General features: G+C 37.6%; 1 protein-coding gene across 1 annotated transcript in view; it reads left to right on the forward strand.

Annotated features, from left to right (window-relative positions):
- Positions 1 to 13,531, forward strand: part of GTF2IRD1 (GTF2I repeat domain containing 1) — a gene marked incomplete in the record, with an annotated part of 795,304 nt that overhangs the window by 201,265 nt on the left and 580,508 nt on the right. The window contains 1 exon segment of the mRNA XM_044054146.1: positions 7,060 to 7,201. Coding sequence (XP_043910081.1) covers positions 7,060 to 7,201 — 142 coding nt within the window.

Below are 13,531 nucleotides of genomic sequence, written 5' to 3' on the forward strand. Positions count from 1 at the left end.
AGTTGCTAGTTGCCTATGCTCCAGGGGCAGAGGGGAAGGCTATTTCAAAGCAAACCATTTCTAAGTGGATAGGCCATTGCATTCATTTCTGTTGTAAGCACCATGGAAAACCTACCCCACAGGGGATAAGATCACAGTCCACCAGGGCTGCATCTACTTCAACAGCCTTTCTCAAAGGTGTCCCTACCAGGGACATCCAAGAAGCTGCTACCTGGAGCTCTGTACATCACTTGCCTATTTTTTCTAATTCCAGTGCTGGTTTTGCCACTGCAGTCTTGCAGGGCTTAATAGCTGGTCCTAATGCTCTCTAACTGCCTCCTCCCTTCCTTAGCTTTGGGAATCTACCCAAATGTAATGACTGCAACAGTGAAACACGAAGAACATAGTACAGTTGTGTACACTTACCATAAATGTAGATGTTCGAGTGTATTCAATGTTGCAGTCCTGGTTACCCTCCCTCCAGCCCCCTGACTTCTATTGGCTATACCTTTCTTCTTGTTTACTGTATTTAAGCTTTCTGGTGTATTTGCTTTTTGTTGGAGGTGTAACCTTGTATATAATTGCTTCCCATTATGGGGGCACCTGACATCTGGGGCAAGAAAAACTGATGTAATGGCATCAGCTGCATGCTTTATACCCCTGACTACCTGATGTCATGGAAGAAGAGACAGCATCCGACACAGGACCCAAGACTTTGATAATTAGGCTGGCTGAGGGCTACCTGCAAGCAGGGATACACTAGACAATCTTGACGTACTGAAATGTAGAAATTCAGTATGTCGAGACCGAATAGTGGAAAGTGCAGTTAACCAAAACTACACTATGCCGAATCCACAAATGTCTAATCTGCCGCTATCGTGGTGTCGTGTTTGTGACGTGTGGTGCAGTTTGTGGATTTATTTTGGGTTTCAGGTAAGTGTTGTGTGTTTGAGGATAATGGGTAGGGATTTTAGTATGTGTGAGTGTGTGTGGTGGTGTTTGTTGTGTTTGTGTGTTTAGTGCGACCTCAGAGTTAGAATATATAAGTAGGGGGGTGCAGGGGGGCTTGCACCCCTGCTTATAGGTAGGTAGGTTGTGTGTTTGTATGTGTTGTTATGTTTGTTTAGTTAGGTAGGTGTATGTGTGTGTGTGATTATGTCCTGGTTTGTGTGTGTGTGTCTGTGTGTGTGTGTGTGTGTGTGTGTGTGTGTGTGTGTGTGTGTGTGTGTGTGAATGGTCGCAATTGTAGTATTCGTGTATGTGGTTTTTCGACTATTCAGTCTCAAAATACTGAAATTTGACATTTCAGTATTTTGAGATTGTATAGTGAATCTGCAAGCAGATAACCCAAATGTAATGACTGCAACAGTGAATACACTCGAACATCTACATTTATGGTAAGTGTACACAACTGTACTTTTTTTTTTTACAAAACTTACACTTGTCTGTTTCTCCCACATGTTCAATGGACTCTGCAAACTAAAGTATATGTAGTCAATTACCTGGTCTGCCATTATTAACCTCTCCTCTTTTGGTTTCAATTCACCTGTCCATAATCATTCCTGTGTCAAACCCTGGTCAACATGAGGTTGTTCCAGTAGGTCTCTGTATTTGCCACAGTATTTGTGCCTTTTTCACAATTCTTTCCTTCTTATCTGATCCAGCTCCTTAGAGTCTCTCTTTGTTTTTTTTTGTTGTTGTTGTTTGGGTTTTTTGGTGCATTCAGCTACTATCTGATTTTTTGCCTACGTCTTGTTCAATTTCCATTCCCACTTAATACTGATATACTTCTGCAGAGAAGTCATCTTAGACTTCTCCTCATGTTTTAAAACTTTCACTGTGTTTGGAGCTGGTGAGGTCAGCAGATATGCATGCAGTCTCATGACTACATATCTGTACATGTAATCAGTTTTAAGGAGGCCAATACCATCTTTAGAATGAGAAATATATAATCTTAGTATACACCGATTTTTATATATCATTTGATAAGCATGAAGCATTTTTTGTGTAACTGTTCAGCTGATCCAGTATTTTTTGAGGTCAGTCATTCATCCCAAGTTAAAACAGAAAGAACAAATTGGTTTATAGCTTGGACTTTATTCCTAGAGGTCATGGCAATTTTCAGTATTAGTTTTAGTCTTCTAAAGTATTCCTTACTGAGTTTTATTTGCATTTGTTCCTGATGCTGATCCTTCATCAATTCCCAAATATATTTACATTCCATCTATCTCTAATTTCTTTATATCACTTTCCTGTCTCAGATTGATTTTTTTCTTGGTGCTGCAGCTTTCCTGCTTTAAATGTTGCAATTACAGATTTATCAAGACCAAATGACTTTCTTATGTCATCTGAGAAAGTTTTAACCACTTGCAGTTGTGCTTTCAACTCCTTAGCTGATGAACTGTTCTCTTTTTAAGTCATCTAAAAAAGGAGATAAGAATTTTATACAGAAGGTTGTTTTCTGTGAGTCGAATTGTAACCATGGCTAAACCTGTGAAGTAAACGGCTTAATGGGTTAAAGCGAGACAAAAAACAGTGGTGACAAAGAATCACCATGGAATATCACCCTTTGCAATTTTATCCCTAGGATAATAATTTGCCCTTTGTTATGGCTTAGCTGCAAAGGGATTTAGCACTGTTTCGTGGTTGCTCTAATGTAATTGATAAAATTTGGGTGCATCTTGTACATCTTTAAGCATTCTTTTATCCTTGAATGTGCTATGGCAAATGCTTTTTTGTAATATATCCATGCCATACTTTGATTCCTCCCCTTCTTAAAATTGTCTGTCATGGTTTCATTTAGCAACAAATGATCTTTTGTTCCATATGACTTTCTTTTATTACCCCTTTGTTGTATTGCCAAAATTGAGTTTTTTTTCTAAATTACTGTAAACTCTGTCCGCATCATTTCCAGTATATAGTTTGTTTATCGTTGTAAGACAAGTTACTGTTTTCTTATTTTTTAGGATGGCTAGCAGGTGCACTGATTGTTTTTCCTGTTAACCATATTGGTTTTCATTCAGGATATGCATACAAGTAACACTTATTCAGGTCTATATCTTTATGCAAAGATGTTAATACTTTCAGTCGAAAGTTAGGTACTGCATCTGTGCCCAAGGTTTTCCAGTTTGGAGCTTTTCCTAATTTTATTTCAATTTCTCTTCTTCCCATTTCATATTTTGTACATTAGAACTCCACTGTTTCTTTTAAAATTTCTATACATTCAGCCTCTTTATTATGTTTCACTGGCTCTTCATAAATATTTCTTCTAAATGTGTCTTTTTTGTAGTGTTTCTGTTCAGTTTGCTTTGTTTCCATGTTTTCTGCAAACTTTTTGAGTCATCAGTGAATTGCTTATTTTGTACTTTTTCTTTATATTTATCTACATATCTTCTAAGTTTTTCTACCTGCACTGGTCTTTTTAGTTTATTATTTCCAGTAGTGTATGATAGATCTTGGTCTGTTTTGATACTGTACATTGCTTTTACCATGTCTGTCTTTCTAAGTAATTTTGACAATCTGTTCCCTAGTCTATTTGTCTGTTTTTTTGTTCTGTATTGCGGTAGCATTGTTGCCTCACAGCAAGAGGTTCTCCCATTCGATTCTCGGCTGGAGCGCCTTCTGTGTGGAGTCTGCATGCCCTCGCCGCAGTCGATTAGCATTTGAAAGACATGTGTGAATGGGCGTGCCTTCGTTGAAGGTTGGGCTTCGGGCTGGCACCTCGGCACTGTAAAAATCTACCGCCATTCATTAGTGGACCGGAGTTCCACTGTGGCGACCCCCTAACCGGGAAAAGCCGAAAGAAGAACAACAACATTATTCTAACCATGATACTTGTCTTAATTGCTTTATTGTTTTCTCTGTTTGATGGTTCAATTGTAGCATTTTGTTTCTTCCCTTCATTTCCCTTATTGCTGTATGTTTTTGTGTTAAGACTTTATTTGTTATTAATTTAGATGCACAGTAATATATCCTATTCACTTTTGTTATATGACAATAGTTTCTCGTAATAGCCCTAATTACTGTATTTATCTGTTTCATCAACACTTCTAACATTTTGGAATTTATTTACTTTGTATACTCTATTTCTTTCATTAATCTTAATATGTCTATCCATTACCATTAAATCATGAAGCTCTTCCCTTAGACTTTCTTCTAGACTGAGAGCACCTTATTTGCTCTCCATTTCCTGCAAATATTCTACACAGAGTTCAGAACATGTTCCTGTAGCAATCATTTTCGAATGCCTTTGCCTATATTTCTCTTCAGATATTTTTGGAGTTTCTTTTTTTTTTTTTTTTTGATTAGTTTGGCTTTCTCTTTTACATAAATATTGCATCATGACAAATCTGTTTTTCTTTCCCACTTCCATGGTTTTTTTTTATACCTTTAAAAAATCTCTGTAGTTTGTTCTTTATATTTTCACACTTCCTTTGTCGCTTCTTTTTTCCAGGTAGACCAGTTTTCTTCATTTGTGTGGTGCTTTTCTTGGATCTGTTGTATTAATGAATACAAGTTTTCATTTGAAGCTTTTGACAGCTTTCTTGTGCAAGCATTTTTCTTTCCTCTAATTTCTCTCTCAGTCTTCCTAAATATCTCCTGTCTGAAAATTCTGTGCTTTTTTAGTAACAACACATAATGTCTTCCTTACCCTCAGTTGTGCACTATATCATCTTTTTTGGCCTGTCACTTTTTGTGACTTTTGTAGACTACTACTTCCTTCTACAACTGTGTGTGTGTGCAGGGGGGGGGGGGGTCCAACAACAGGTTGGATCTTGAGCTGTCATAGCTGTCACTTTAATTAGAGCGAACAAATGAGGCAGTGTGGTTCGAGGAGACATAGGGACAGTCCTGCTTGCACTCCGATTATAATGTATCTTCTTCTGGCAGTTGTCAGACAAAAAAGTAGTCAAAAAATAAATTCTCAGCAACCTGAGGCAGGGCTGGTAATGGAGTAGCAAAGTGGTAATATTACGGTCTGGGTCATTGGTGCTTGTTAACGTGTTTTGAACCCACCATTGCATTAAGTAGACAAGCTGCCAGGAAAGAAATTTGCATGAGCAAACACTGCTCAGTATGCTGTTTTCTGATATGTCCCTACTTATTTCTTCCTTGCTCTATGCACTTATTTTATGGTTTCTGTTATTTCTGCCAAATGGTTTTGCTTGAAACATATTTTGAGGACATGGGAATGTCTTTGCTTAGGAGGATAATCTACTGAAAGTATTTGTCAAGCAAAATTCCTAGGTAGTACTTTGGGGCTGCTGTGTTTGGGAAAAGGATCTAAACTTGTGTCTCAGAGTGCTATGGATAACGTGCCCTATAGCCAGGATGGACTCCTGGTTTTGAAAGCAGATCCACCTACTATGACTGAAATAACCTGCCATTAGAAGAGATAGTTTACCTGCTGGACTTATTTATATTATTTTGTTGGCCAGGTTAGCAAGAACACTTTTTCAGAGGAGAGCTGGGGAGAAGAGATCTAACGGAAGTATAGAAAATTTGTACATTAACATTATCAAAGTGTGTTAAATATAAGAGAATATATAGCTGAATATGTGGCATAGATAAAGTACTAAAAACAACCCAGGTGACTGGGCTTAAGTTGTACCTCAGACACTGGAGGAGCCTGTGAATGACAAGGAGATGGAGCAGTCATTGTCAACTGCCCTGTGGGGTGGCAGCCTGACCTGATGCATGTCTCACGCCCAGTAGAGGTTGCTGGCTCAGTACTTAGTATTACAAGTGGGAGACATGTTTCCCACTGAATCACACATGCGAAGGAGTCACCATTAGATCCTTGCATGAGATGGCAGGCACATCATGGGGGAAGGAGTGCTGCAACATGGACCCTGATAGTCCAGGAAAAAAAAATCTTCTACCCCTTAAAGCTGCCTGGTTGATGACCTCTCTTCACGATAGCATTTGCCCCCAAAACAGGTCACCTAAGTATACGGCAGGATCCATTTATTTGGTTGAATGGCATTTGCTTGAAAACTGTTTTTTTTCTGAATTACATTTAGCAGAAAACATGCAGCAGAATGTACGTTGGGAAATAGCAGAAGGTGTAATTTCTGTCTTTGCACCTCCATTGATTCACTGTCTGTGGTGTGTGGTCTTTTCCTTTCTTTTGTCTCAATGGTTATACAATTATAGACGAAGTATATTTAAGTTGGAGGGTGTAGGAGTGAAGCCCTTCACATGGGGGGCAGGGATGGGCTTACCCTACACAAAATCTCCTTTTGAAGTACTTTTCACTGAATAATAATGTTTATAGTAATTGTACAACAAAATGAATTTTCAATCAAATTAGGTTTTTAACCATTTGGTTTCACTGTTTTGAAATTAAGCCAAATGCATGGTATTCCTAAGCTAATTTCCAGTGGGGTCCATGAGCTGCCCCCCTGGTGTGATGTGGTGTATAAGTATACAGTATGGGGGGAACAGATAGATGGCTGTCCAGAAAGCAAAGTGTGATGGCTGGCATGTAACAGGTAAAAAGCACCTTGAAAGTAAATACAGGTGAAACTGTGAACTCAAAATTTACAATTTTAAATTATAAAGAAAGTTGCAATGAAGATATGAATGTAGATTTACATACATCTGTACAGGATTGCATGTCATAAAATTATAAAAAACAGTTTGAGACATTTAGACAAAACACATCTACTAGCTCTTTGTTTTTAGTCATAAGTAGACACAAGCATATGTGCTCTTACACTTCTTCTTTGTCAATTACTAGTAATTAGAACTGTTATAAAGAATGTAGTATGTTGAGACAGAAATATCACTTAAGTTACAAGCACTGTTGTACCCATTTCACTAGAATTTGAGTTTAGTGTTTGACATGTAGTCATAATTTTAAACAAGAACATGTTTCCTGGTTTGTTGTTTTATGTGAAAAATTGTAGAATGAGGTTTCAAATATTTGTGCCATGGAAGCTGCTGTGGAGGGGGATCTTCTCATTAGAAATTTTCATCAGCAAACATATTCCTTACTAGATCAAGTTAGATATGTGTTGAGAGGGGTAAGAGGGTTCTTTATCTGCTTTTATAAGTAATTTTTAATTATGCTTGCAGTTTTCAGCACTTTTTCAGTTAAATGCTGAGGTGGCCTGCATTGCTTTACATGAAGAAACGATCTTTATGCTGGGTACGGAGAAGGGGAGAAGCTTTCTCAAGAAAAGGCAAGAACTCCAAACAGACTTTCAGAAATTTTGCTGTAAGTACAAGCCTTCAAAAGCTATACATTTGACATTTCAATGATCCTAATTAAATGTTTGAATATAATAAATATGCAGTCTTACATCTTTTGTTCATTGTATGACACTGTACTTCAGAAAGGTAGAAAATACATATAGGGGAAAAAAAGTCATAGCAGCTAATACCAAAGACCAGTAAGGGTGTATATTTCTTATAGTCTAATAGTGCATAACATCCTTTACTGGCACTAGAGTCCAATGTTTAGGAATAAACCTGGAACATGAGTAGTGTTATGGGACTGACCGAGCACATAAGTGTACTTCCTTCACAAGACAGAGTAGAAGTATTCTTCCAGGTTGGTCATACCCCATGTGGCATTTAAGAGATTTATCCTTGGGGCATCATATCGACTATTCTAAATGTGTATGCGCAGGGAAGAGTGCATATTCATTCTGATTTACTTGATTGCTACATTAGTGGAAGAATGTAGAAGTGGATGTAGACGAAGCCCCGTGAGATGCAGAACAAATAGGAACATTTTACTACCACAAGCACTAGTCCCCGAAGTAAAGCAACCCTCAAACTATTTATGGTAATTACAGACTGATAGTTCAACAGTAGGATCAACAGAAACTAGTTAACGAATAATTGAGTTAGTAATTATTCAGAACTTATTAAACTGACATTGAGTAATGTCTACTTTTTAACTGGTTAAACTGACATTGAGTAATGTCTACATTTTAACTGGTTAAATGCAATAGTTGTTTCCCTTTAGAGAAGTTGTGATGAGTATTTTTGCTAACTAAGGTAAAATTATTAAACATAGCAGGCTTAAGCTTGGAGAAGGCCCTTTTCTTCATGTTGTATGGAGGAAATAATATCTTCTTTATGCGACAGCATTTGACAATGGTCAATGGAGAGTGCTGGTATTAAGGAATTAAAGATGAAAATGGCTTGTAAGTAAAGACCTTGAAGCAAATATGATGTAGGATTATCTGTGGAACCAGTTACACTGCCTCCTAAACTTGCAGACTCCGGACTTTTTCTGTGAAATGTCATAAAAAAATCATCCTTTATCTTTTCTCTAAAACTGAAACAATTTCTGGATGAACTGCTGTAATAGAACTTTAATTTATATTGCCTTTCCTGTAACAGCTCAACAGCAGTTTGTTTACTGTCAGATTACCAGGAAGAAATATTAAGTAGGTAGTTTAGATGTCTGCCAATTTACAATTGTACTGGAGAGGACCCTCAGATTACAATTGTGTATTTATATACTTACAAATTGGCAAATAATCCAAATACTCAAGATTTTTACATTTTCTGGTAGTTTTTTTAACTGGCCAGTTTAATTCCACTTGACAACTGATTTGATGGTACTTTAGACTCGAGGTAATGTGTCTGAACCCCCCCCCACCCCCACCAAGTGACTTAAGTTACAAGACTTCTGGCTCACACATTGAGAACCATATTCTGATATCACTTCACTACAATTCCATGTCTTTCAAAAATATATTTCATCACTGCAATCGTAGTTTGACTTGTTGCACCACTGTATGATCTATGGAAATTTCTAGTAGCCTCTATCTTTGTATTGCAATAAATCAGTTCATACTTTCAGACTTGGCAAATGTGAAATATCATGAGACACCATATCTTTTTAATTTTGGTTTCTGATCATGTTACAGAATTCATATTTCTGGACATTTTTTTCTATCTGTTCAGACAATTCACAGCCAATAAAGAATGCCACAAACCCTTTCTTTGCACTTGCTTATACCTAGGTGTGACTTGTGGATTTTACACAGTGTGATTTCTTGCAGTTGACTATGAATAATGATTGCCATTCTTGAGCAGTGATCTGTGAGTACAAGATAATTGATATATTTATGGAAGTTAAGATGTAATTTTCTAGCCGTCTGTCATGATTACATCATGCAACAGCTATAGTCAGATTAATACATCGTGCATGTTTAAGTTCTCTTAGCTTCTCAGTAGACATAAGTAATTGAGATGCAATCCATAAGACTTGCATATATTTCCTAAATAAAATCTTCCATAGACCCATGCTAATGTACTGCATTAATTTTCCAGGTTTGTATTGAATTTATGGGTCATATTTTGCAAAGCCAGTAATGTTAGTTGAAGTCTTGCAGGTGCCTTATGTAAAGACTTCTAGTTTATGGCCCATGATGACTCTTTAAATATAGATATTATATGGATTTCTTGGTAACCAAAAACCTATGGCTATGTACTCATGGATTTTTTGACAGCCAAAAAACTAGGGCTAACATTTCCTTTTCTGTGTGTGTACAGCTTAGTGAAATCTCTCAACCTGTAAGGTATTGGTCTACCTTCCTACAATAACAGTGCAGCAAGGCCTCACTGGCTAGTATCACCTTTCACAGTAATACGTTGCGGCACATAAAGCGAAGATGCTGTAGTGACAAGATATTTGGTGTGACAAATATTTTGTCTTGCCCTTTTTGTCAGAATCATGTTATGTTCTTGCTCTAGTAACTTCCTGAGTGATATTATTTCTGACAACTTACAGAAGAACTCTGAAAGATTTTGTACTATATTAAGGAAACATATACAAGATGATTCATCCTGAGCATTTGACTGTTCAGAACTGCTTTAACTTGATCAGAATTTGGTTTAAGCCCTTCTAAAGTCAGTACACATCCCATATATTTTGAGAGAAGTTAATAAATCTGACAGCTTTCTTCTGCTTCAGGCTTTCTTGCCTTAGTCTATATAGCAGTAGGGGCACTGATTTACATTTCTCAAAAAATGAAATTATTTTTATGAGAGGAAATCTGGGAATTATACCTGTGATTTTTAAATGACATTTCCAGTCAATTATAGCAATTTCATTATAATTTTTATACATTTGTAAATGCGCAAAATTAAAATAAATTTTAGGTATCAAAGAGTCAGTAAAGCAAATTGGCAGTATTATAAATAATAAATATGAGAATAAATACAGGTTGGAATGAATGAGTGCTCTGGTCTAAAATGCCATTTGCCAGAAAATACCATGTTTTGATGATACTCAGTCAGAATTTAAGATTTACTAGTATTTTTCCCCAGAAGAATGAAAATCAATGGCCCTGTCTGACAGCTCTACTAGACATAAGTCATGTTTCTGCTTTGTAGCCCTCCTGAGTAAACAATAATCTGTTATATTGATTATTTCATCTACCTCTTGAATAGTTTCAGCTGCAACTCTCTAAAACTCTTCTGAAGCTGAAGAGGTTTCATTTGATAACCCAAAAAATCATCCACCTAAGAATGTACAAAGTTTGCACAGCTTGTAACTAGCTTTATCTAGCTTAATTTGCCAGTACCCGTGACTACCATCAAGAAATAAAAGTGAACTTGACATTAAACGTTGTTTGCATCAACATTCTCAGTTGTCTGTAGCTGATAATATTCATACTTTATAGGTTCTTACTAAGTTTACTGACAAGATGACCATTGAAAAGCTCAGTCAAATCACACAATACTAATGACCAACTGAGAATGTCCCCTATTAAGTAGACTTTCTCCACATATCCCTGGAGAAAATTAGCAGTCATCCATCCAGCATCCAGACTAGTTTTAAAGGGTGCTAGGGAAGTACTGTGCCGTATAGGCAATGGCAGGTTATTCCAGAAATTGTTTAAGTTGAGTTAGGTGTCTGTTATACCATGGGGTGTTGCTTTGTGCTAGTAAAATTTTAGGTCTCTAGAATGGGTTTTGATTTACAACTGGTTCAGTATAAGTGAAGGAGCGTAGGGTCATTTGTAGCATAGAAGATGAAACTGAAGTCATCCCTCAGCAGTCTGTATGGCACTGAGTAGATGGGAATGTTTTTTTGTCTGTCAGAATTGTTAAGGGTACTGAATTTTTTTCAAGTTGGTTTAGGTAGTTGGCAAATTACATGCCAAAGGATGCATTCAATTGTGGGCCTAGTAAGGGATGAATAAAGTGAGGCTATAACTTTTATGGACCTGGAACAGATATTGTGAAGGATACGTTGTGCAAGGTAGAAGGATTTTCTAATCACCACATAGATATTTTGGTCAAAGGAGAGTCTGCGCTCTAAATAACCTATGCCATTTGGTGATAATTGCCTTCCCCATCCCATGGTTGATAATTATGTATTACTCCTAGTGAGAATAATGGGATCATAGTATAGATAATTTGTGGGGGGCCATACATGGGATAAAGCATTGAGGTGTTGCCTCTGTCCCTTAGTAGTTGATGGGGTGGTCCTGGGGTAAATTTTCTGGCTCCTATCCTTAGATCTAAGCTGTGCCTGAATATGGAGAGGGATGAACTTTGTTTTATGTGGATGGGAAGTCTGTCCCTCTGTGAGATATTGCTGTCCCTCTAAACCATTCTGATGATGCAGAAGAGGTTTAGATTCCTAGACCGAGTATTTCTGATGTTATTTGACTTGCTGATGTACAGCAAATCCATAAGTAATGGGTTGAAGGATGCCTTGCATGACGGACACAGATCACCTGTTAGTAGTCTGTAGGATACTGAGCAAAGTGACAGAGCAATGAGTTGGTCCATGTACGACATGTGGTTTAGGCCTTGTATCCTTTTAGTAAGGTATCTCTGTGGGCATTCCAGTTGCTGCAGTTGTCTGGAAAGATACATGACAAAGGGGACATTATATGTAATGACTGGCCTAATGAGGTCTGAGCAAGTCAATGACTGTTCCTAGCTTGCAGTTATCTGCAGACTTAGTTAGCCAGAGCCCTTTGGTACTGGCTTTTTCTTCAGAAAAGTAGATATCAAACAGGAGAGGTCCAGCATAGAACCCTGGGGACTCCATTTTTGAGGGGGTTTGTTTGTGGAAGTAACTTCCCCTATTTTGATTATTTGGGTCCTATCTGTGAGGCAATTGGCCATCCAGTGGGTGACCTAGGAGTTTATTTCCAGTTTATTTAGCTTTTCTACTATGTCTGAGTTGAAAATTGCGTCAAAAGCTTTGGCCAGGTCAAGGTATGTGGTGTGTACCATTTTACCTTTATCCATTGCTTTGGTGACCTTCTCAAAAAAATCCAACGGACTGAGGAAGCATGAACTGCCCTTGATGAATCCAAACTAAGATGGGTCCAGTGTTTGAAGGTTTCCTATGTCCTGATAGATTAATTCCATGGCTTTGCATATGAGGCTGGTCAGTCTTGTGGGCCTGTAATTGCCTGGGTGTGTGGAAGATCCGATTTATGCAGAGGAATGACTGTAGCTGTTCTTCATTTGTTTGGTATAAAACCTGTATGGAGGTTGAGACTGAACAGTGTTGTTAGGGGGTGTCGCTAAATCATGCTTTATGCTATTTAAGATACATCCAGGTATATTGTCAAGATCCACAAATGCAGTATTTTACCTTTTGATAGCACTTTTAGGACTTGGTCTTGTGTGGTAGCGGGAGGGGAGCCAGTTTCAGGTATATCTTGAGGGACAGACAGAGGGGAGAGAGGGGTAAAGTTAGAGCTAAGGTAGGTTTGCTATATCTTCAGTAGGTAACATCATTCGCAATCAAATCAGCACATTGCTGTGGTATACGTTTGAGATTACGAACATATCTAAAAAAAAATGCCTTGTGATTGTCTTTGGCTTAGGTAGCTATTTTAGCCTCAAACATGACTTGGGTGGATTTTATTAAGCTCCTAAGTTGTTTGTTTATTTCAATGACAAGAGCTCTAACATTCTGGGAATTACTCTTCTTACTTTTGGTTAACATTGTTTTCCTTTTATTATAAAGCTTGTTGATATTGTGGTTCAACCATGTGGGTTTATTTCTGGTATTTGCCTTGCAGTTGTTCCTGTGGGGTACAGCAACATCTCTGCAGCTGCTTACATGCTGGTATAAGGTGGTGGTATACATTTGTGCATATTTAGTGGAGTTAACTGGATTTACTGGCGTTAACTGGATTTGGTGGAATTTAGTGGAACTTTGGTTTGGATAGTCTCAGCATTCCTTACTGTTTACTAATTTAGTCCATTTTTTTTTTACTTTAACCACAACTCCCATAACTTCCATGAGTTTCATTTCCATCTTATTTCTGCTAATATCACTGCATTTCTTTCTGATTTTCTTATAAAAGTTTCAAGGACACTTAAATACTCAGCTTTATACAACACATAGTATGAGCTAATAGCACTAAAGAAAACAGCATGTCAGATGTATAGCTATCAAATATCAGTCTGCAATTGCAAAAGCTAGGCTTTTGGTGTAACACAATGATAGTATTGGTCACCTTTGAAGGCTCCAGTTCAAGTGTTACTGAGTCAGATGAAGCTAGCTTGAGAGAAGTAGTGCCCATTTTAAAAGGTGAACTAGCTAAGC

The sequence above is a fragment of the Protopterus annectens genome, chromosome 13.part0 (genome assembly GCF_019279795.1).
Source record: "Protopterus annectens isolate FY-2018-M chromosome 13.part0, PAN1.0, whole genome shotgun sequence".
Classification (NCBI taxonomy): domain Eukaryota; kingdom Metazoa; phylum Chordata; order Ceratodontiformes; family Protopteridae; genus Protopterus; species Protopterus annectens.